A 25,823-nucleotide genomic window follows, 5' to 3' on the forward strand; every position below is an offset into this window, starting at 1 on the left:
TACAAATAGTAGTTCTTAAGGTTCATTATTATGGAGAACAAAGTCTGTACAACTAGGTGTAGGTGGGGGCATGCCTGGCCTGGCCCATATTGGATGGGCTGTGGGGGCATGCCTGGCCTGGCCCATATTGGATGGGCTGTGCTGCATCTAAGCCTTGTCTGAAATGGGGTGCCCATGGCCCACAGGCGGCCCATGGCCTGTGGGCCGCCCAATCCTTGTTACAAGGTAGGTAACAGGTGTTAAAATATATCATGCGTATGAATCTGGATCCAGATCCATACGCATGGCATATTAAATGAAACACACATGCTAAATTCATCTTCATTAATGGCATCCTTGTAATATCTCTGATATTACAAGGCTCGTTGTATACTCCTTGTATTTTATAAATGTTAGGGTTTGGAGGTCGAGCACGTAGTGTGCCGCCCCAGCCGATTCTGCATCTCTCTCTTTCTCTCTCTCTCTCTCTCTCTCTCTCTCTCTCTACTTTCCTGTGCAGGCTCTTGCAGGCTGAACCACACATACGAGATCAAAATCTCATATGGTATCAGAGCTTTCCCTGGTTGTGGAATACTATTAGGATTGTGTTCAGCGAGATCAGAGGTTTTGGCTTGTCTTCCTCTCCCAATCTTTTCCCTTTTTCCTTTTCCCCTTTTCATTCTCCTCTTTGACTGCAGCCATAAACGACTGATTGTAGCCTGTTTGATTCAATTTTTTGGTTGTAGTCACCATTTTTTTTCTATTCTGCTGGTTCTCGATTTCCAGAAATTTTAACGTGATCACAATCTCTTTAACGTTTGCTACTCATTTTTTTCCCTTCGTCTGCTACTCATTCTTTCTATTTCCAGAAATTTCACTCTTTAACGTGATAACAATCTCTTTGATTTCCACTCTTTAACGTCTTTGATTCCATAATTTTTTTTTATTCAGTCTTTGATTTCCAGAACTTTTAACGTCTGTCGGTTTCATTCATTCCTTGATTCCAGAAATTCTTTGATTCCAGAAATTTTTCTTTATTGCTATTTTAGTGTTCCCTGTGCAACGCCTACAGGCAGATTGTAACCGTTTACAATCTCGATTCTGAACTACAAAAAAAAGGAAAAATTACTTATTGATTAAGTGATCTCAAACCTGTTTGTTTCTTTCCATTCGTTTTGTTTGCTTATTCATTGTCCCATTGATATGGATTACTCATTGTCATCTGGTCCCTCTGCAAATTTCTTGAGTCAGCTCGTTACAGGAAAACTTACTCATTCTAATTTTTTGACTTGGAAGAGACAAATCCTTCCTTTTATACGTAGTCAGGATCTCGATGAACATCTGGATGGTTTAGTTCCTATACCACCACGTCTTCTCATGCAGGAAACCAAGGATGAGAAGGGTGACACAATTACCATTTCTATTAAGAATCCAGAGTATACAGCTTGGAGGAAGCGGGATCAGTCTTTGGTTGCTTATATTACGTCAACACTCTCTCAAGAAGTGTTGGTTACTCTTTCAGATGATTGCACTGCGGCGGATCTGTGGAGTAAGTTGTCTCAGACATATTCTCAGATATCAGAAGCCCGAGTTATGTACTTAAAAAATGAATTTCAAAGTTTGAAGAAAGGATCCATGACAGTCATGGAATACATAGGCCGCTTGAAGAGTATTATTGATCAATTGGCGGTTATTGGAAGTGTTATTGCAGATAAAGATAAAGTTCAACAACTTCTCAATTGATTGGGTCCTGATTTTGACATGCTTACCACAGCTTTATCATGTCTTCCGCAGTTCCCCACTTTTGACGACCTTCAAGCGAAACTTCTCCAGCATGAGATGATTATGAAACAAAGGGCAGAAGGAAATGAATCAGCTCGTCCTCATTCAGTTTTGGCCATGGACACTTTTGTAGGTTTTGGACGAGGGAATGGAGGGCATCAAGGAGGCAGAGGCCGCAGACGTTTTGGGCAGGGAGGACGTGGTATCTTGCCTACACCTAATCTTTCAGGGGATTTTAATACAGGGAATCAGAGGAGAGTGCCCACTTGTTTCTTATGTAACAAAAGAGGACATGTGAAAGCTGATTGTTGGTTTAATCTACAGAATAGAGGAAAAATAAACAAAATTGAGAATAAATCAGCTACTACTGTGGACACAAAAGGGTCATCCACAGATGTGCAACAACTTTTGTTATCAACATTGTCACAGATGACGATCAAGCAAAATGAACAAGGCGAATGGTATGTTGATTCAGGTGCCGCCACACATGTTACGGGTAATGCGGGTAAGTTATCTCACTTATTGCCTTATTTTGAAAAAGGTAGTATAGTTACGGGAGATGGAACTTATCACTCCATTAGTCATACTGGCAGTGCACATATCCCTATGTCAAAGTCATCACTTTACTTGTCCAATGTCCTTCTTGCTCCTAATATTAAAAAGAACATTGTTTCTGTAGCTAAACTTGTTGCCGATATGAATTCTTCCGTCGAATTTACTCTCTCTTCTGTTTATGTTAAGGATCTACAAACGAATGAGACGTTCGCTAAGGGGGAGCGACAAAGAAACATGTACGTCTTCAAGGAGATTCCTTCAGTGTCTTCGTCTTCAGTCCCAGTTCTCCAGTTGAAGTCGTCCAAGCATTCTTCAGTGTCTTCACCTTCAGAGTCTTTGTTTTTCCCTTCATTGGAAGTTTTTAATTCATCTCATTGTAATAAGTCAGATACTTGGCATAGTCGTTTGGGACATTGTAGTCGGGGTTTCGTTGAAAACCTTGTATCTGATGGTCTCCTTCCAGAGTCTAGTTTATGTTCATTTTTTGATAATAATAATAAATGTTCTTCATGCGAACTCTGCAAAAGTCATGTTCTCCCTTTTCATATTATAAATAAAAGAGCTTCAAAGCCATTTGAGATTATTTGTTTTGATGTTTGGGGACCCGCACCTATTCCTTCTCTTTCTGACAACCGTTACTATGTTATCTTTATTGATTCTTATTCCCGTTATACTTGGATATATTTCTTAAAACACAAGCATGAAGTTTTTCAAATATTTCGGGAATTCCATTCGATGGTCAAAACAAAGTTTGCTTGTGATATTGTGCATTTACAATGTGATGCTGGAGGAGAGTATTCATCGAACGAGTTTATTTCCTTTCTTCGGGATAAAGGAATAAGTCGACTGGTTTCTTGCCCTCATACTCCTCAAAAAAATGGGGTTGCGGAGATGAAACACAGGCATATTGTAGAGAGCGCGATGAGCATGTTACATGATAGCAATGTGCCCGTTAGTCTCTGGACAAAAGTTTTTCACACATCTGTTCATATCATAAATCGTCTTCCTATGACACTTTTGGATAAAAAATCTCCCTATTATACTTTATTCGGGCAACATCCCTCTTACGATGAGTTGCGTGTTTTTGGTTGTGTATGCTACGTACATGTTGATTCATCTATGCGAAATAAGTTTCAGGACAAGGCTGTCAAGTGCAGATTTGTTGGGTATGCAGATGTGTACAAAGGTTATCGATGCTATGATCTTACTACAAAACGTATTAGGACCTCCAGAAATGTTGTTTTCGACGAACGAAATTTTTAGGTCAATGACTCTGCAACGTTGCCATCTCGAGAATTAGAAGTATATGATCCATGGATGAGCGCAGATCTTTTTGCTAATACAGGAGAAACATGTCAGACAAATTGTCCTTCCTTCGGCTTGAGTAGGGAGTTGAATGACTCACATATGCATGTTGAATTATCTTCAGTTGAGTCTCCGGTTGAACCACCCCCAGTAGAACGCTTCTCTGGGCAGATATACACTAGACGGGACAAAAATACAGAGCCGAGGAATGTGGAAAGCATCACCAATGATCCGGCTCAAAGGCCGTCACGCATTAAGCATCCTATTCAACGATGGGTGAGTTATGAGACCTTCTCCCTTGATTTCTAGTTGTTTATGTCTCAGCTCACAAAACAGGATGAACCCACTTGTTTTAATCAAGCTCTTCAATCCCGTCATTGGACTGAAGCTATGAATGAAGAAATGAAAGCTCTTCATGAATGCCAGACTTGGGAAATAGTCCCTCGACCAGAAGGAAAGAATGTAGTTGGCTCAAAATGGGTTTATAAAACAAAGTATAAGCCTGAAGGAAGCATTGACAAATATAAGGCACGACTCGTTGCTCGAGGATTCACACAACAATATGGTGAAGACTACGATGAAACTTTTAGTCCGGTAGTCAAAATGGGTACTATTCGTGTCATCATATCCCTAGCAGTCGATCGAGGTTGGAGCCTTAGCCAGATGGATGTTAAAAATGCATTTTTACATGGAATTTTAAAGGAAGAAGTGTATATGGAGCAACCTCCTGGTTATGCCGAGAAGGATCCTACTACCTGGGTGTGCAAACTAAGGAAATCTCTGTATGGGCTGAAACAGGCCTCCCGTTCCTGGTTTGAAAGTTTCTCTATGCAAATTCAGAGTTATGGTTTTAGAAGATGCCTTCTGGATCACTCACTCTTTATTTACCAAAAGGCAGACATTGTTATACTTCTTCTTATATATGTTGATGACATTGTGATCACTGGGAGTTCAGGTAATCATGTGCAAGGCGTGAAGCAGTTTTTAATGAAAACTTTCAAGATGAAAGATTTAGGGGAGTTGAGGTACTTTCTTGGTGTGGAAGTTGACAGACAACAAGACACATTGACACTCATGCAACAAAAATACACTCTTGACCTTTTGGAAAGAGCCGGGATGACGAATTGCAAACCAGTCAATACTCCTAGTGTATTACATCAAAGACTGAGCTATAAAGATGGGCATCTTTGTGTCAACCCTACAACGTATAGAAGTCTCGTGGGGATGTTACAATACTTGACTTTTACCAGACCTGATATAGTTTATGTTGTTAATCAGGTATCTCAGTTTATGCATGCTCCAACGGAATGTCATATGGAAGCTGTGAAGCGCATTCTACGCTATTTAAAAGGAACTGTAGGAGACAAACTTGTTTATCGCAAGAACGATAATTTGCATAGAGGACATAAACTCATCACTTATACAGACGCAGATTGGGCAGGGGATCCAGATGAGAGACGATCTGTCTCTGGATATTGTGTATATATTGGACACAATTTAGTGTCCTGGAACAGCAGAAAACAAAAGGCAGTGGCACGATCGAGTACAGAGGCTGAATACAGATCGATGGCTGCAGGCACGGCAGAAGCCACATGGATTAGACACTTATTGAGTGATCTTGGGGAGACAATTATTCGATCATTTCTTCTATGTGACAATCAAAGCGCAATAAACATTGCATGTAATCCTATCCAGCATAGCAGAACGAAGCACATTGAGATTGATCAACATTTCATACGGCAGAAAGTCGAGATGAAGGAGATAGAACTACGTCATGTTCGAACAGAAGATCATGTGGCAGACCTGTTTACCAAGGGGTTAACAAGACGTCAATTTTGGTTATTGAAGAGCAAGTTGTACATGCTTCAAAATCACATTCAACTTGAGGGAGGGTGTTAAAATATATCATGCGTATGGATCTGGATCCAGATCCATACGCATGGCATATTAAATGAAACACACATTCTAAATTCATCTTCATTAATGGCATCCTTGTAATATCTCTGATATTACAAGGCTCGTTGTATACTCCTTGTATTTTATAAATGTTAGGGTTTGGAGGTCGAGCACGTAGTGTGCCGCCCCAGCCGATTCTGCATCTCTCTCTCTCTCTCTCTCTCTCTACTTTCCTGTGCAGGCTCTTGCAGGCTGAACCACACATACGAGATCGAAATCTCATAACAGGCTGGCTCAAGCCGGCCCATAAATTGGTTGGGCCAACAGGCCTGGTTGAACACTGGCCCGTCCAAGGGCTGTGTTGGGGCAGGTTCAAGCTGAAATGTCCCTCTATGTGGAACTCTAAGATAACCATGTACAATAAAGATCTGCCACAAGGTATTATAGCCAATGTCAATAATTAGGTCTTTTGTAAATAAGTGAAGCTATTCATGTTTAGGCTCAGAGCCAGCTAGGGCAGAGGTTGCCACAAGCTTGATTTTGATAGTTCACCACAAGCATGAGCCAAGTCAGAACTGGCTCATTTTATAAAATGAATATTAAAATTTTAATATTAATGATATATCTTTGTTATAAATGAGGTGAAACTTTGATCCTCATGTGAAAGCTACGTCCCTCAATCACCTACTCTATATCATTTTATGTGACATTGTGTGTACTGATTTGGTATATCTGCTTTAATGAGCCTATACAGGGCGAAGTATGGCTACCAGCATCGTTCTTAGCAATTTTTTGACAAGGTTTTCTTGGGAGTTTCTTTTAAAAAATGGTTTTTACTGGGAAATTCTCAGGAGCTTGAAAAGTTGAATAAAATGTGAAAATAATAAAAAAGATAAGAAATAATAGGTTCTACTAGTATTTTCCTTAAAAATATAAAGAAATGGTTAAAACAGTTTTAAAAATATAAAAAAAATCATAAAATATATGCTTAGAATATATAAAATAAGAAATATTTTTGAAAATGTTGTGATAATATCATGATATATATATATATATATATGTTATGGTAATATTTTGAAAATATAACAATAGTCACTTTTTTTTTTCAGCCATGGTAAAAAAATGTTGTAATCTTGACATTTTCAGAATATCAGTGATATTAGTCAGTATGAGCCAGGTAACCTGCATATAAAGTTCAGCTTGTCAAATGCAATTAGCCTGACAGTGGCATCGGAAGCTTGCATGATAAGCCTCAAACAATCTGGTAACACATCAAATTGAGCTGTGTGGACAGTCATTTTGTTTACGCTCTATTGGTGGCACTCGATTACCATCTACCATCGTGCAACTAGTTGTTAACTGACCCTTGTTGTTTACCCTCCAACTGGAGAACATTAACGCCAACTTCAATGGCCTAAACTAGCCATGCCTATTGTCAGTAATTCATCTAAAGCATGGTCATGGGCACTGGTCTTGGAAATATCTTAAGTATATAGTTGGTTCTTATATAGATCTTGTTAACTTCTCACACTTTTTGGAAAAAAAATTAATATAAAGAATAAGGCCAACCTAGAGTTTAGTATTTTCTTAATATCTAAAATACAAGGTTATAGAAGTCATCCAATTAAAAAATGTTATGTACATAAACAATAAAATGCATAAAAAGAAATGATTACCGATGACTTTTTTCATTTTGTTGCCTTTTCATTAGCTTTTGTTAAAATATGATAACATTAAATAATTTTCTTATTTTTCTTGACTATTTAAGGGATATTGCCAATATTAAAATATTACCAACCTAGTTGAGTAGCATGGTGCATTGGTGGCAGTATATGTGATGCATACATAAGAGATGTTTAGTTGCTGGTGTAACATGCATAAGAGAGGTGGTGGCTGGTGGAATGGAGCCATGCGCTGCTGTATATGAGCACTTGAGCAACATCCATACATCAGACAGTTGATGACTATGTGGTGTATATAAGATATGGTTGGTGGGAATATGGCTTGTGGACATAAAATTTGTGCGGATAGTTATACAAGAGATAATGCAACTCTTGAAGTTCAGGTGTCTTTACATGGATATTGCAATAAAATAATGTAGATTTTCTACTTGTGGTGGCCTTACTGTGCATCGACTTCTACATAGGATTTTTAAAATCAAAACCTCAAAATAATCAAAGCTGATTAAAAGAATAGGTTGGAGACCTCTCAATCTCATTCAGATTATGTTGAGAAGATACATAATTTGATTTCCAAGAACAGACACCATAACTGAATTATGGAAATCATATACCAATGTGTAAAATCCTATTCATACTGAAAAATATTAGCCTTATACATGCAATAGTTTAAGTTTTTTCAGAATGTAGGCGTAATAAGTGTAACCAACTTTGGATCATGCCAATTGATTAGGCAAGCCGAGAGGTATTTAGAGTAAGAGCTTCAAACAAGGAGATAGAAGAGATTTTGTACTTTGTCAATCATTATACCTATCATGTCTTTAATGATAGCTCGCTATTGTTAGAATATAATCATATATGCATCTCAAAATGACCTCTTCATTGATGAAGTGTTGTATGCAGTGAAGATTGTGCTTGGGTAACCTAGGTGCAGTCCCAATGCCTAGGTAAAAAGTAAGCACTAGGTGAGTGACTGAGTGCCTTGTAGACAGTTAACAAGCTAGACATAAACTTTTTTAACTTGCAAAATAAAATTAATTTGGATTTATTAAAAAAATTAAATAGAATTTTATGAGTCTTTTTTATTTGGAGGCACCACCTAGATGCTGCCTAGAGCTTTTGGCTACATAAGGATGAATAATTGCATTTTGATCACTTTTGAGATTGTAAGTCATTTTGGAAGAGATTATACTTTTTCTTTTAAAGTAAACTATATAATTAAACAGAAGCCTGTTGGAGTCTTACACATATAGTAATAGCCAAAAGTCTTTGTTTCTGTAGCTTGTGTAACTTGTGTCTCTATTATAAATGGGTGTACTATTTAGAACGACATCTTGTCCTCAGCCTTCACATTAGACTAAAAAATTCCTGTTTAACCTTGAAATCGAAAATAAGTTAAATGCCCAACTCCTTTTGGTTTTTTGAATGAAATGGAGCTCATTCGCTTTGTTTGTTTGCAACTTTCATGAATTATGCTAGAAATCATTGAATCAATTGGTTTTGAAATGCTGGATGAGTGTTGTCTGCTTGTTTGAAGTTGGGACTTAAACAAGCTAGATATAATGCTCATGAAAGCGGACAAAATGAGTATGTGATTTGTATGACTCCAGTATAGCATTTACTGTTTCTTCTATTCCTCAGAGGAGAAGATACGTGAGCTAGAACCAACATGTGCATAGGACACCAGGCTCTTACTTTCATCATGGGGAGCATGTGCGAACTGGTTTCCTGTTGTGTGACTGGTAGCAAGTTTTTGGTATTGACAAGGGCTTGTGACCACTTTCTTGTGCTAATTTATGATGTATATAGATCATGATAGATGGGTGGTGAGACAGGACTAGTAATCTAAATCTATGGGACTATTTCCTTCCCTTTCTTCTGTGCCCTAGTTCCAATTGATTAGCGATAACTTATGCAAGTCCGTTCAATGCATTGGGTTTGGAAACATGAATATGCAACCTCGTTGAAACTCAATTAGAAATAGTCACAATTGTTGTTGCATATGGATGCTAGTCAACAAAAGTTTAGCTTGCCTGAATATGATCTCACATGAGAAAGAATCAGTGAATATTCTCTTAGTGAATTTCTTCTTTCTTGTTCTTTAACCAAATGTTTTGGCATAGTGGTTAAGTAATAAATTGTTCCTATCAATGTACACAGGTTATTACCAGTATGTGATTGATACTATCTGAGATCAAATTGCAGGTTGACTTTGCATGATGGGGGTAGTTGCCATTATTACAGCAAGAATGACTTTCAGTTAGTCATTGAAATGCTAAAATCATCTGATTTTGTATGTGATGATATAGTGTATGCTATATCAACGCACTTGGAAGTGCCAGTTGACTCCATAAATGCAAAAGGTGCTATTCCTCAGGGAAGCAACTCCTTCAATGACATTAATATGAGCAACCAAAATAATTCTTCTCATCTGTTTTCAGTGCCTCCACCAAGTTCTGTACAGGATTTGGTCAAAGATGATGCTACTGTTGTCGGAAAAGATGAAAAAGAATCTTCTAGACATGATAACGGTGGACACCAAACTTTTGATGGTTCAGAATCAGAAAATACTTCTACTTCAGTAGTCTTGAATCAACATGTTGATGTAGGAAGCTCATTTGCAAGCTCAGATGGTTCTTCGCAATTAGTATCTAGTTCTCAAACTTATGAGAAAGCCATCCAGCATGTTGAAGTTCCTGAGAATGAAACTAGAGCCGATTCAGTGATGAAAAAATCTTTTTACGGTTCAGGTGAGCATTATATTGCAGATACCGTTAGTTCTGGAATTGAAAATATTCAAGTGAAGCATCCTATCCTTGGTTCGGTTCCTGAGGCACAAATAAATACTGCGGCACCTAGCAATAAATTGTCATATGTGAGCAACAATGGGGGTTTGAAATGCCAATCAGATCCTAGCTTGTACATCAACAGTTATAGTTTAGGTCAGGTTGCTTCATCAATTGCTGAGGAAGTAAGTCATGCATTTCCCAATGGGATCCAAGAGGACACGAAAAAAACTTCTTCAGACATAATGCTGCCATTACTTAAAATCTTTTCTGGTGCCGGCAGGATGTTCTCTTGGCCAAGTGTTGAGAGAAAAGCTGTGGGGATAGTACAAGAAAACTGTGGATGGTGCTTTACCTGCAAAAATCCCAGTGATAAAGTTTGTTTGTTCAAAATGACTGATAAGAATGTTGAGGCCATCTGTGAGAAGAAAACTGTTGGAATTCGATCAAAAAAGAATAGGAAAAGTCATCTTACATCCATTGTGCTTTATATTCTTTCTATTGAAGAACGCCTAAATGGTCTCCTGTCTGGGCCTTGGCAGAATCCTCAATACAGGAAACATTGGCGCAAATGTCTTCTTAAGGCATCAACTATCACAGCAGTAAAACGTCAGTTGCTAATTGTAAGTAGCTAAAACTGTACTTGTTTTGGGACTGTACTTGTTTTCTCATTATGTCAGATGATTTTTTTTCTTGTGCCACCAGTTAGAGTCAAACATCCGGCGTGTCGCACTTATAGTGGATTGGCTGAAATATATTGATTCAGCAGCTTCATTGGGATCAGCCTTTTATGTTTCAACTAAGCTAGATGACGTAAGTGGTGGTGGCAGAAAACGGACTAGGAAGAAAACTTTATATCCAGAAGCTGTTGATACTGCAGTTATAAGATCTGGTGTCCATTGGTGGAGGGGTGGGACAATTTCGCGTCAACTGTTCCACTGGAAGATGTTGCCTCGTTCATTGGCTTTAAAGGGTGGACGCCAAGGTCAGTTTATATGTTGTCTTTAATTCTTGATCTTTAGAGCTCGTCCTAGGAATAACTTGCTAAATTCGCTATGGGTTCAATTTGCAGCTGGATGTAAAAAGATACCTGGGATTTTGTATTCTGATGCTTCAGACTTTGCTAGAAGACCCCAATATGTTTCCTGGAGAGCTTCTGTTGAGTTTTCACTTACTGCAGCTGATCTTGGACGTCAGGTGAGTATCGTTTAAAGAGGTGCACCTTTTGTTTGGAGCTTGTCATTTAGTTCATACATCAAATCTTTTAAAAGTTTATATATTTTCATCTTTTTTTTTTCAATCTTTATCTCAAGCTGTCTGCATCGCATCTGTTTCAGGTCAGGGATCTTGATGCTCATATCAAGTGGGGCAACATTATCAATGCTGAACCTTTCCCCCATGAATCTGGTAAACGACTGAGGCCATGGAAGAAAGTAACTATCCGAAGAAAGTGCATAGAGGGGGAAAATGTGAAATATCTGCTGGATTTTGGAAAACGAAAACTTGTTCCTGATATTGTTACAAAAAATGGAATAAAGCTGGCGGAAGCCTCTAGTGAACGGGAGAAGTATTGGTTAAATGAATCCTTTGTTCCTTTAAACTTGTTGAGGGTGTATGAAGAAAAGAGATTAGCTCGTACACATAAGAAATTGAGTTTTGAGCCAATTGGTATGGAGATAGTGAAAAGGCAGGTGTCCTCGCGACGAGACTGGCTGTCACATCTGCTATCAAAGAACGAAAGCTGTGGAAGGTGTATTTGTGGTCACTGTAACAAAGAGTTGGTTGTCAGGTACACCTTAGTCCTGCTTGATCATTTATCATGAAAATTCCCCAGTCTGTTCTTTTTTATTTTATTGTTTTCATGTGAAATCGCATTCTTGGCTGATAATCTAGCAAAAAATCTATAGGTTTGGGCATATCATGCCATAGGTGGTAAATATTCTTAACCAGTAAAGGTAAGACTGGCATTATGATAGCACCAAAGAGATTAGGGTTTCTATTATGATTACAACTTAGCATTGAGCCATGTAGCTGATATTTTGAGTACTAGGTCAAGCGGGTGATCCCAGGTTTTTTGGGCTAAAGAGTGATTGCTATTTTTATACAACAGTTGCTCATGGCACTCATTTTGATATAAGCAGACAAATGAATAACTATTAACTAACTATCATGTGCTGGTATCTACTAGTTAAATAGCCAAATTATCTCTATCAAAGCATATTTTCCATTCTGATGTGTGCATAATTCTTCAGACCACTAGCACTTCGTCATTAATATATGCATTCATTCATCATTGGAGATATAACTAGGAAATCTGCTGGGGAAAAACTCTCAACGAAAAGGGGATTATTTGTTTGTTAATCATCTATAGGAAGAGAACTTGCAACTTTGGAAAACTATTATGAAACCATATTTTGGTATGGAGGTTATCATCGACATTCATGGATGCTCCTCATTTCCTCTAATGCCTATGTTGGATTTGAATTGCATTAGATATTATGTTGTTTACTTGATAGATTCTGTAGGGAACTTTTTGGAAAACTATTATGAAGCCATATTTTGGTGTGGAGGTTATCATTGACATTCACGGATGCTCATAATTTCCTCTAATGCATATGTTGGATATGAATTGCATCAGATATTATGCTGTTTACTTGATGGATTCTGTAGAATCCTTCTCATTGTTGTCATGTATACATATGCAATACCTGTAACACTAAATCCGTCTATGGATTAGTAACTATATTAGACCTAACTAGGTTTATTAGATTTAGTGACAATATGGCTAGTATTGATCATAATTTGCTTTTCCGCTTTATTAGAAGTATCCATGTTATACGACTTGTACTACCCATGCTTGTGTTGTATCATGTTCTCGTACCTATATTCCTATGACACTGTTTACCAGTCCAAATTACTCTATCACTTCTGCCAGTTCTATGGAAACAAATCTTAGTAGGTTCTATTTGACTAGTACCTTTCAGAAATTTTTGAATTTCTTGTACCTTATCTGGTTGTATCATGCTTATCCTGTTCCCTTTTTGTTTGCAGGCATGCAGTGAACTGTCAATTTTGCGAAGGTGAGTATCTAATGTTACAGATTGATGCTCTCTCTCTCAGTGCCTTTTTTATAACAGAGTACTTATTGAACTTGATTTTTCTTAAAATAAAAGGAAGAGACGGTTTCGGTTTTAAATTATATCCTTTGATCTTGTGCCTCAAAAATTGACCTGCAATAACCGTCACAAATGTGTACTTGCACATAAAACAGAGAAGATCTCATTCTTTTTATTTCTCTAAAGTTTTGTTTCACTTTTAATGAATGTTTGTGAGATTGATTAAATGTAGCATAGAAATTTGGTGTTATTTTTTAAACTCTCACCTAAGTCAATGAATCATTTTCCTGTGAGGATTTAATTAATTCTTACTGTGTTTTTTGCTCTTTTCTTAACTTTCTTTTGCTTTTGGTAACTTTTGAATATTCTACTTTCAATTTGTTGATATTTTTCGAAAGTGAGAATCTTTTAATAAATATCTAGGATTCCAAAAGAAAAGAAAATCGACATGTATAGGTATTCTATGTATGTAACTAGTATATTTCTATCTTATGATATAAGAGAAATGAAAATGTATACCATGAATTATCTAGATGTATCGGAGCATGCATCACTTCGGGAGGGGAATGACTGTTTTTGACTTTTCCCTATTAAAGTTGACTCGCTCATTATTGGTTGTGTACAAGCTTTCAACAAGGTTGTTGTTTATTCCTGAAGCTCTGTGCATATGGGTTATGGCATCAACTGGGAAGGGTTGGGACCTGGGCATTGGAAACTCCTATATGTCCTCGAAAGGTCACTTCTTTGAAAGTTACTTTCTAGCTAGAAACTAATTGCAAAGCTTGATTCACATCTGACAGAAATCATGCTTTGAAGGACATAGGACGAGGATACAAAGATGGGAATTTAACTTCCATTAAAGGAAACACACTTCAGTAATTAAGGAATTATGATTTTTATGAAAAGGGAATCATAATTGTCCTATTTTATTGGGTGAGGGATAGATGATGATCTATTTTCTATAATTATTTAAAATAAGAAAAGTTTTCAATTTATAAAACTCAAATGTATGTTAGGTGATGTGTTGCAACAAATAAGTCAAGGTAAATGTATTGCTTTTCTTGTTCTCATTATAAAAATTTGTATTCTGTTGCAGTCATACACACATAATTCATTCATTTTACAGCAAGTTTTACTTTATTATTTGCTATTTATTGCTATTTGGCATTAGTGAGTAAAGGTTTTTGCCTTTGTATCTATTACCCTAATTAATAAACTTAAATAATCATATAGTTATGATTTGAAAATGATCTTTTAGATTCTATGAGTATTATACGAAAAATGTATTGTATACTTTGTGGATAAAGAGTTTAATTAGTTAAGAGCATTTAAAAGGCCTGTAACAATCAACATAGGATAGGATGAGGTTTTAAATTTTTTTGGTTCCTTTTTTACCTTCTCGATACAAAGACCTTTGAAGTTGCTTTTTACATGATTCTTGGTCACTTCTTGCTTACCACTTCACATGAGCCTACGGAAAATCTGCATTCTTGCATTTGATTTCTGTATCACTTTTTAATTCTTCTTCCTTTTTGGGCAACCATGGTATGGGATCTCCTTTGATATAAAGGGTTGAATGAAGATCAGTTGACTTAAAGATTCTTGGTGGATGTTCTAGTATGGAAAATAATGTAAATATTCCTTTTCTAAGAAGTTATTACTAGGGCAGTAGTAGTCTAGCATTGATGAAGGGTATGTTGTTCACGGGAGAGGAGGCAACAGATGATCTTTCTCCCACCATCACAAATTTAATTTCTAGGCAAGCAGGTTTAAGTTGGGCACAGATCTCCATCTCTCTTTCATCGATAGCATTTCAAGATATGTACTCGGTTGAGTCTCTTTAGTGAAAAAGATTAGGGCCACCTTGTCCTTTCACGATTTTGTCTCTTTTGACCAATTTTCATAATTACTTAAATAATTGTGTTTTTCAACAAATGCCTTTAGATGTTATTTCTGGCATTGTGTAGTTCTGATATTTCTTTTAGGGAAACTTGGTAGCAGCTTCATTGTTCTGCTTGCAAGGTCTGTTTATTAAAACCTCTAGTTTTTGTGCAATTTCAGCATAGGAGTCCATATGAAATTATTTCCAAAATCATATAGGTAATCAAAATATTATAACACTTTTTATTTCACCTTTTTGTGAAATAATTCTGTTTATATGAAGACATTTAAGACAACATTATGGCCTCAATTATGGTTATTTTTATGCTATTAAGCATATCTTTAGGGGCCTCTTTCTTCTAGAAGTTTACCAGGTTAACACATGGAAGAGTTGTGTTTTTTATGTATATGATGGAGAAGGGAAACTGGAATATGTTTGCTGGTATGAATCGAGATTTTCATAGGTTTTTTTGCAAATCTAATCCTGCAGATGTATTCGGTACTGTCCATTTGCTAGGAATCGACTGTTGGATCATCGTAATCGGATCAAGAAATGTGATTTTTTATGCTTGAATATTTATAAAAATTCTAAGCCGTTGATTTTCAACCCTTAAAAGATCCTTCTTATAGATCGTAATTGGATGATCCAAGAGTCTATTTCTATAAAACCAAGCGTCTAGATCACATCCGTATGGTGAAATTTTCGAAAAAAAAAGTAAAAAAACCTATGAAAATCTTGGTTCATACCAGTTAACATATTTGGTTGGTAAACATATTTTAGTTACCCTGATGGAGAGTATAAACTTTTTCATCTAACTGCAATGTGGGAATCAGAGGCGAGAAGTGTTTGTAACGTCTGATGTAGATAACACCTTAACCGCTTTAGGAGGATATCTTTTTTCCTTTTCCAAAACTAAATTATCAAAATTTCCAATAGAAAAGGAAATGCTACTAACCACCTCCATAGATCCATCTGATCATGCAGCAAGTTTCCATTTACCTTTTTACTATAAAAAATAACCAACTTACTGGATTTGGCCCTGGCCAGATTCTGGCGACTTTTGCTTCCATTTCGGTGAGCTTTCTCCATTGAGATCCATTGAAGGAATATCTTTTGCACCCTTTGGGTCTTCACAGTTAAAATTAGCTCCACTATCTTGCTGATCTTCATTCAAAGTGTCCACCTCTGCGTCTGCCTTCCTGATTCCTTTTAATTGGTCATTGACCTCATGGGCTTCAACGTCCATCTCCTCCATAGACAAGGAACTGAATCAATTGATAGAAGCCATATTTTCTGAAGGACTAGCTTTAGGCCGCCATATCTTCTTGTTCTTCACCTTAGTATCTTTTGTATCTTTATTGCTTTGCTTTTGATCCTCATTACGTTTGGTACATACCCCGTTACGATGGTACATTGATCCACAAACAGAGAAGAAAGTAACATAACTTTCATATTCTATCTTCTGTGAAGACACTCAAGAGTCAAGATCCTTCTATTTCAATCTACTTCTTCGGAATAGGATCAGAGTTCGTAGGGAACTCTATACATATCCTGACAAGGCCCTTTGGACATTCTTGGTGAAGGCATCAATATTTAGCAACTTCCCCCCCAGGTATTCAGCAACACCCAAGAAAAAATCAACTGTCCATAGTGTTAAAATGTAAAACTGTACATATATGTATATATAATAATATTATATTATTATATATATATATATATAAATACATTTTTAATTTCTTTCTTTTCTGTATTTTTTTTCCTTTATTTTTATTTTTTGTCTTTATGTCATCTAGTTCAGTTTGAACTAGAATGACTGTTGCTAGTCAAGTCCTGTCCAGACTTGACTAGCAATAGAGTTGTTGGACTGACACAGTCCAACAGCTCTTAATAGAGCTGTTGGACTGACACATTCCAACAGCTCTAAATAGAGCTGTTGGACTGTGCCCAACAGCTCTATTGAGTCCTCTTTCAGCTGTGTATATAAAGGGGTGCAGCCCCTCTTGTATTTCACTCCAATGCTTCTTAAGCAATTAGTTTTTCATATCAATAAAGAATACATTTTTATTTTTATTTTGTTTCCAGTTATACCCTTTTTAAGGGTTATGCTTTAGTGTCATTCTTGACACTTGCTCTTGTTAATCAAAGCTCGTGTTTCAAAGATCCCCATTTCATTTCATGGTATCAGAGCCGCGGAAGTACTAAATCTTGAGGAAAAGCTGCCTCGGTTTCCGTGCCCGTTTGCAAAAGTGTTCGCCACTTGAAGAGAAGTGTTTTATCACTTCATTGGAGAAGATTTCACATCTTGTTGTATTGTTTTTTTCTTTCTTTCTTTCTCATTTTCCTTCTTATTTCTCTTCTATCCCTATTCTTTCTCTCCTTGTAATCGATGGATGACAATGATAAAGTCACCATCATGCCTATGAAACTAAGCGATACGAACTATGTAACATGGGCTTCAATCATGAAGCACCATATATGGGGAAAAGGCTTATGGGGAATTGTGGATGGTTCCGATTCGGAACCTAAGCTATCTCTTACTAAAAAGGAGGGAGATAAAGACGTCCCTCTATCGGAAGAAGAGAAAATCACGGCTATTGCCTCATACGAGAAGAAATGGAAAGAATGGAGAATATCTCATGCGAAGATAATGTCATGGCTTATCAATAGCGTTGACATTAAAAAATGCTCAAGTCTTGCCAAATTTGATCATGCCGATAAGGCATGGGAATACCTTAAGAATATGTATTCCCTTAAAGATATTGCACACGTGTGCAACCTCCAAGAAAAAGTTCGAATGATGACACAAGGAGACAAAACTATTCGTGAATATTACAATGGGTTGTCCGAACTTTGGGAAGAACTTTCCCTTTTAGAACCAAAGTGGCATTGTGCCGAAGACATCGAGCTTCGTCAGAAACAACTCGATGTTGAACATTTTTACCAGTTTATCACTGGATTAAGGTCGGAATTTGAAACCACTAAATCGGCCCTACTTCACCGGGGAAAAATTCCTTCTATTGTTGAAACTATTGAAGAGTTAACAATGGAAGAAAATCGTCTCCGGAAAGGTTCTTTAAAAATTGAAGATGATTCCGTTTTAGCCGTGTTTAGACCAGGGAATCATGTTCGATCATATAGGCCTCCTCACTTTAACCGACAAAATGGTGACTATGATAAGAAGAAAGTTATTTGTCATCACTGTCATGAACTGGGACACTACAGGCCACAATGTCCCAAACTTAAGGAGCTGAGAGAAAAAAGAGCTGCAATTGCTGGATCGGAGCCTAAAGATCAGGATGCACCAGTTTCCCTGGCCCAACTAATGGAGATCCTTCAGCCTCTCATCAAAGGTGCCTCTTCCTCATCTGAAGCTTCAACCGGCGCAGCAGCCTCATCTTTTTCTGATTTAGGTAAAATTTCTTGGCTTCTTGACTCTGGTGCATCTTTTCATATGACCCCAAATAATCAAAGTCTATCCAAATGTGTTAAAAATAAAACAAGTGTGTCAAAGGTCTTTACTGCTGATGGGACTTCTCTTGAAATAGAAGGAATAGGAGATTTTGAAAAAATTTATAAAACAAAAAATTTTTTTATTCCAGAAATTAGACATGTTCCCAAATTAAATTTAAATCTTTTATCTGTATCTCAAATTTCTGATTATGGGTGTAATATTTCTTTTTCTTCTCATGGTTGTTGGGTACAGGATCGCCAGTCAGGCAAGCTGATTGGGGAAGGCCATAGAGAAGGAGGACTCTATTACATGGATTTTTTGGAAATGCCGAAGAAAGCTTTTTGTTATAATATTCAAAAAATAGAGTTGGAACTGTGGCATAAGAGACTTGGTCACCCACATATAGCCAAAATCCAACATTTTCCAAATCTAGGGAAATTTTGTAACTCTGAATCATTTGATTGTAAAGATTGTATTCTCGGCAAAATGAAAAGATTACCATTTCAGAACAGAACCTTTTTCTCTTCAAGACCACTTGAATTAATACACTCGGATGTTTGAGGTCCTGCACCAGTAATTTCTAAAGGAGGATTTGTTTACTATGTTATTTTTGTCGATGATTTCTCCCGACATACGTGGATGTACTTTCTCAAACATAAGTCTGAAGTATTTTCATACTTTCAAACTTTTCATAATATGGTTAAAAACAAATTTCAAAATGATATTACTATTTTTCGCACAGATTCAGGGGGAGAGTTTTTATCCACAGATTTTCAAAATTATCTTAAATTGCATGGCATCACACATCAAAGATCTTGTCCTTATACACCTCAACAAAATGGACTGGCAGAACGAAAACATCGCCATATTATAGAAACCACTAGAACTTTATTAATAGCAAATCAAGTCCCTAAAGACTTTTGGGCAGAAGCTGCCTTAACTGCCACCTATCTCATTAATAGGATGCCATCTTCTTCGTTACAAAATATCACTCCCATTGAAAAACTAATGAACATTTCTCCAGACTACTCTAGATTAAGAATATTTGGGTGCAAATGTTTCATATTTACTGACAAAAATGATAAACTTTCCCCTCGTGCGATTCCCTGTGCCTTTTTAGGATATGCTGAAAACCAGAAAGGTTATAAATGTTTTTTTGACTTCAAAAATAATAAACTATATGTGTCTAGAAATGTTTCCTTTCTTGAAAAGGAGAGCTTCTTTGATTTTAGAAAATTAAAAGACGTCACTGAGTACTCCTTTTTGCTAGATCTAACATCAACATCTGATGAATATGACCTTGATTGTAACTTTGATGATGATCAAAGAATTATTGATCTTAATGTTGAAAATGAAGAAGTTCATAGAGATACTAGTATTCAATATTCCAGGCGACAAGAGTCTAATACTCCATGTGCACTTGAGAAATATTCTAACATTCCAACTAGACAATCATCCCGAATCTCGAGGCTTCCAGAAAAGTTTGTATCATACGAGTCTTTCTCACCCACATATAGGGCAGTTATTGCATTAATTCACTCATATGAAGAACCATCCACATATTTTCAAGCAAAAAATGATATCAAATGGATAGAAGCCATGAAAGCTGAATTAGATGCACTTGAAAAGGCTTCTACATGGAATATTCAAGATCTTCCTCCAGGGAAGAAAACTATAGGATGTCGATGGGTTTATAAAATTAAAACCAAGAGTGATGGTACTCTTGAAAGATATAAAGCCCGTTTAGTAGCCAAAGGTTATGCCCAAGAATATGGGATTGATTATGAAGAAACCTTTGCTCTGGTGGCTCGTATGACTACTGTCCGAACCTTAATTGCCTTAGCTTCTATCAAAAAATGGTCTATTTTTCAAATGGATGTCAAAAATGCTTTTTTAAATGGAAAGCTAGTTGAAGAAGTATATATGGAACCCCCTCCTGGTCTAAGTATTCCTAAGGGTAAAGTCCTTCGCTTAGAAAAAGCTCTTTATGGACTTAAACAAGCACCAAAAGCTTGGTATGATAGGTTTAGTCGTGTTATGATTGATATTGGTTTTCAATTCTGTTTAACTGACACTGCTTTGTTTATTAAGAATTCTGATGCAGGGATCATTGTGCTTCTTCTCTATGTGGATGATATGATCATCACCGGAAGCGATAAACAGGGAGTTGAAACAATCAAAACACTTCTTAAATCTCATTTTGAAATGACTGATTTGGGCTTGTTGAGATATTTTTTAGGCATTGAAGTTTCTTATTCTCCTAGAGGATATTTATTATCTCAGACTAAATTTGCTTTTGATATTGTTTTCAGGTCTGGTATTACTGATGATAAGAAAGTTGACACTCCAGAAGTTGTTAATGTTAAAATGAAGATTGATGATGGAGAACTTCTTGCAGACCCTACTCCTTACAGACAGCTTGTCGGGGCACTTTCCTATCTATCCATTACCAGACCAGATATAACACATGTTGTTCATACAGCAAGTCAATTTCAACATGCTCCTACTTCTGTTCATATGGGAGCAGTCATGCGTATTATCAGATACATCAAGTCCTCTCTTTCACGAGGACTTTTCTTATCTTCCTCCTCTTCTCTTGATTTAATTGCATATACTGATGCTGATTGGGGAGGTGATCCCAATAACAGACACTCAACCACTGGCTTTTGTGTCTTTTTAGGGGAATCATTAATCTCGTGGAGGTGTAAAAAGCAGCAGAAGGTATCTCTCTCATCCACCGAAGCTGAATACAGAGCCATGGAAACCACGACCATGGAAGTAGTTTGGCTCCGACGACTGCTTGCTGACATGGGAGTTGAAGCAACAAAGGCTTCACAAATGTGTTGTGACAACAAAAGTGCGATCTACGTTGCCAGTAACAGAACATTCCACGAACGCACCAAACACATCGAAATGGATTGTCACTACGTCAGAGAGGAATATCTACACGGGATAATTGATCTGCCATATGTCACTTCAGAATATCAGTTAGCAGACCTCTTTACAAAGCCTCTCGCTGCTCCCCGATTTCACTTTCTCTTAGACAAACTTTCGCTCATTGTACCGTAAGTTTGAGGGGGAGTGTTAAAATGTAAAACTGTACATATATGTATATATAATAATATTATATTATTATATATATATATATATAAATACATTTTTAATTTCTTTCTTTTCTGTATTTTTTTTCCTTTATTTTTATTTTTTGTCTTTATGTCATCTAGTTCAGTTTGAACTAGAATGACTGTTGCTAGTCAAGTCCTGTCCAGACTTGACTAGCAATAGAGCTGTTGGACTGACACAGTCCAACAGCTCTTAATAGAGCTGTTGGACTGTGCCCAACAGCTCTATTGAGTCCTCTTTCAGCTGTGTATATAAAGGGGTGCAGCCCCTCTTGTATTTCACTCCAATGCTTCTTAAGCAATTGGTTTTTCATATCAATAAAGAATACATTTTTATTTTTATTTTGTTTCCAGTTATACCCTTTTTAAGGGTTATGCTTTAGTGTCATTCTTGACACTTCCCCCCCAGGTATTCAGCAACACCCAAGAAAAAATCAACTGTCCATAGTTCTATGGATAGATCTTGAAGTCTAATCCAAACCTGGATTGAATGCAGCACCTCAAGTTTCCAAGTCTTCCCTGGTTTCCATTTGTTCATGATCAAAGTGTGCCCTGCTATTTTCCACTCTTCCACTTCTCGCAAAATTCAGATCTTCATCACAACTAAAATGAATGAAGGAAAAGGCCATTTCTCCCTGTTGAAAACTTTATCTCCTTCATATGATTCCAAAGTCTCTACAAACTATTGAAAATGAATGGGAAATCCATTCTCTAGTTATCTCCTCTTCAGAGACCCACCATTACCGTTCTTGCCCAAGGTTTGAGCATTTCTCCATGTCTATTGGCCGGGACAAGAAGTCATTTCCTTCCCTCCTCATTGATAGTCTTTAGAGGAACACAATCTACCCCAAAGGTTGCAGCAATCTATCACTCCCCGTCTGATTATCTCCAGGATCGCAAGGAGTTGAATCCCTGACCGACCCTCTGGAGCACTCACCTTCCTTCATCCTTCCCTTCAGGCCTGATCACTCTTAACCTATATTTATTGCACATCTAAACATGCAGTATATATCTGATTCATCTTGATTGATGAAAATGGGTAATTGGGATTTCTACTAGCAGGATTCTGGTTTCTAACTCCTTGCTACTCATTTCAGTAGCCGGAGGATTTCTGTTCAGAATGATTTCCCACTCTACCTAAGTGCTTCCTGTAACTATGCTTATGACATTATTTGTTTGACTGAAATGCTTGTGACATTATGGTGTTCCAGTGAAAACCTTAAATAGAAAACAAAACTCCTGCATGTCTGGGCTCAGAGCCTAAATCAAGTCCTATAATATATGACACTGGATGAGTCAAAAATTTGAGATGTAGGCTTGCTATAGATCAGGAAAATAAAAAAAGCTAATCAGGTATGGTAAATCTAGACTTATAACTGAGCTAGCTGGATTCAGGCCAGCGTGGGTCAGAACCAGTACTTTTTCACGTTTTTGGTCAGGTCATGTATTTACAAGCAATCAGTTAATTTACATGTGTGATCAAAGTTATCAAACGGGGCTTGTAATTGTTATATCTCTCTTAGATTTCTTCTAGCTTTTTTCTCATTGTTCCTCCCTTTCTCTATGAAACGTTTACAACATTGGAGCCTGTCACATGGACATAGACAACAATACAAGGATAACACATGGATTCTGGGATTTTATGGAAATTAGGACATGAGAACATTATATATTCCTAAAATATGTGTAGAGCTCAAGAGTATGATCCTAGGTTATGTATTAGAGTTGACTTCTATGTCATTTTTCAAAGGTAAAATGGCAAGGAGATAGGATGGCATAACAAGTTACATTAACGATTGTCTTATCAAGTGTTGATCCATTTATATTTTTTTTTTCAAATTTATAATAGCTAACCACACTATGCTTTTTGGACACCTTTGACCATGTCTAAGCGGCATATAGTGTCATGAGCAAGTCAAAGGCACAAAATTTGTTGCACAGCAAGCCATGTTATGGAGGATCTGCAATTTCACATATCTCTATGACATTTTAACATCAAGACATTTTAAATCCAGAACTGTTATAAAGAGATACAATGACATTTTAAACGCAGAACTGTTATAAAGAGATACAATTTTCCAATTTCTTAATGAACTTTTATTTTCAATTTTGTCGTGATTCTAGTTTTTGTTTTAATATTTTAGCATGCCATTGTATGTGTGTGTGTGGAGAGAGAGAGAGAGAGAGAGAGAGAGAGAGAGAGAGAGAGAGAGAGAGAGAGAGCATCTAGGTTGAGACCATCTAAACCTAATTTGTCTACAACTACAAGTCAAGCAAAAAAAAGTAAATTATACCAATAAAAGAAACAAACAATTAATAAAATAAAATCTCTCTTTATCCACCATTTTCGTCCTTAAAACCAAAAAAAAATAAATTTTGTATTAAAATAAAATTTATAAAAAAAAACTGGCTGAACTCAGAACCCAGCCCAAGCTTGGGTTCGGTTCTGCTGAACTCAGGCCTGGGTTCAGCATAACCGAACCCAGGAGGCTTGAGTTCAGCCCTTGTGCCAACGAGGGGCAGAGGAGGAGGAAAGACGAGAAGGAAGAAGAAGAAAGAGAGGAGGTGGCGGAGGGAAAAGAAAGAAGAAAGCCAGGAGGTGGATGAGAAGGAAAAAGTTGAAAGACAGAAGGAGGAGAAGGAATAAGAAGAAGAGAGGAAGGGAAGGCATAGGAATAAGAAGAGGAGGAATAGAGAGAGAGAGAGAAACGTACCTAAGCTCCCTTCGTCGACGCCGTTGGAGGAGGAGAGGAGTTGGGGAGGGGGCCATTCGTCGTCACCATTGGAAGAGGAGGAGGAGAGGAGTCAGGGGGGGGGGGGGAGGGGGCGATTGTGCACTAACACATAGGTGGTTATGATCATTTACATGCATAGCCGGGCATATTTTCTAGGGACTATTTGCTTTTGCAATTATCTGGACCTATTTGACGTCATATGCATAGTGACAAAAGTGTAAAACTGCAAAATAATGGCTGTTAAATTCTCACGAGAAACTGATTTTTTTTGTTTTTATGCAAAAATAAATGAGGTAAAATTAGGGAAAATGTAAAAAGAACAAAAAGAAAAATATATATAAGAAAATACAATAACTGATTCTTTACAATAATTTGACAATATTTTTAAAATACTTGATAATTTGGCCATTTAGAACAGGTTTTTTTCATGGCACTTTCAAATGTCACCAGTTTTTGTCGCTATGGTTATATGTTCTCTTTTACTTCAGTTTTTGTTTTTTTTCTTCCGAACATTATATTCGTATCATTTGATGAAGTTTGGCTGTTCAAGTAATGGCTACAATACAATCATGTGTTGCAATGATATTGCAATTAGCTGTTGCAAATTGTCGTTGGTTGATTCGAGTATCTCCATTGAATTCGTGTAGATAACGTATTTCATTTGTTACTTTTTCTTCAGGCTATTTCCACCGAAGGCATGTTTCCATATCTAAATTCTCCAGAAGTAAGAAGTGCACATTTACATGCTACAGCTGCCAGGCCGAAAGGAGAGTGACAACTAGAGCGAGCAACTTACAGAAAGTTAGGTCTCAAAATGTTGAAAGTGCCAAACTTAGAAGCTCACCAAGAACATCTAATAAAGCCAAACACAGATTTGGGCAGAAAAAGAAAGTTAATAAAGAAGGATCCAAGGGCTCCAAGAAGAATCTGGCCAAAAATGTAAATGTCAAGGGTACTACAGATGCTCATAAAATCCACCGAACACGGAGAACCAAAGTGCATTATGTTTTCTGGCTGAATGGTCTTCTTTGGACCAAGAAGCTGAATGATGAGCGCGTAAAGAAGTTTGTGGAGACTAATGCCCTCCTACCTCAAGTTCCAGCCGATGCCTCTCTGTCTCCTGTTTGCTTCATCTGTCACAAAATCTATGACTCTCGCCTAGTATACATTTCTTGTGAAATTTGCCAAGGTACTCTAGAGAGAGAGAGAGAGAGATGCATGTGGCACATGCACACACACACATGTTTTTTGTATGTGTTTGTGTGTAGTGTTGTTCATATTGTTTTTTTAAATAGATGAGAAAAGGTGCTCATTTTGTGTGTACTACCCTCTTTTTGTGGTCATCATCACTTAGCACAGAGTCAATGTTTTTTATGGATTCCTTGAAAGAAAATGATGTTATGGTGGGAATATATTTGCTACAGTTGTTGTATGTGCAAACAACTTAGGCTTTTTTATGTATTTCTTTTTTGGTAAATCTGACCTTGTAGATCTGATCTACATGGCCTGTTTTGTGAGCATCAACATGCGGATCA

At 37.0% G+C, this 25,823-nt stretch overlaps 1 protein-coding gene across 2 annotated transcripts in view; it reads left to right on the forward strand.

The window, feature by feature from the left end:
* Window positions 1-25,823, forward strand: part of LOC149819979 (DDT domain-containing protein PTM-like) — a 33,219-nt gene that overhangs the window by 3,003 nt on the left and 4,393 nt on the right. For both annotated transcript variants that reach the window (XM_089983171.1, XM_089983172.1), the window contains exons 3-8: window positions 9,402-10,605; window positions 10,688-10,967; window positions 11,055-11,179; window positions 11,320-11,771; window positions 13,034-13,062; window positions 24,968-25,477. In XM_089983171.1, the coding sequence (XP_089839297.1) occupies window positions 9,402-10,605; window positions 10,688-10,967; window positions 11,055-11,179; window positions 11,320-11,771; window positions 13,034-13,062; window positions 24,968-25,477 (2,600 nt within the window). The remainder of the gene's footprint in view (window positions 1-9,401; window positions 10,606-10,687; window positions 10,968-11,054; window positions 11,180-11,319; window positions 11,772-13,033; window positions 13,063-24,967; window positions 25,478-25,823) is intronic.

This window comes from Nuphar pumila, chromosome 12, assembly GCF_984573655.1.
Source record: "Nuphar pumila chromosome 12, dmNupPumi1.hap1.1, whole genome shotgun sequence".
NCBI lineage: Eukaryota > Viridiplantae > Streptophyta > Magnoliopsida > Nymphaeales > Nymphaeaceae > Nuphar > Nuphar pumila.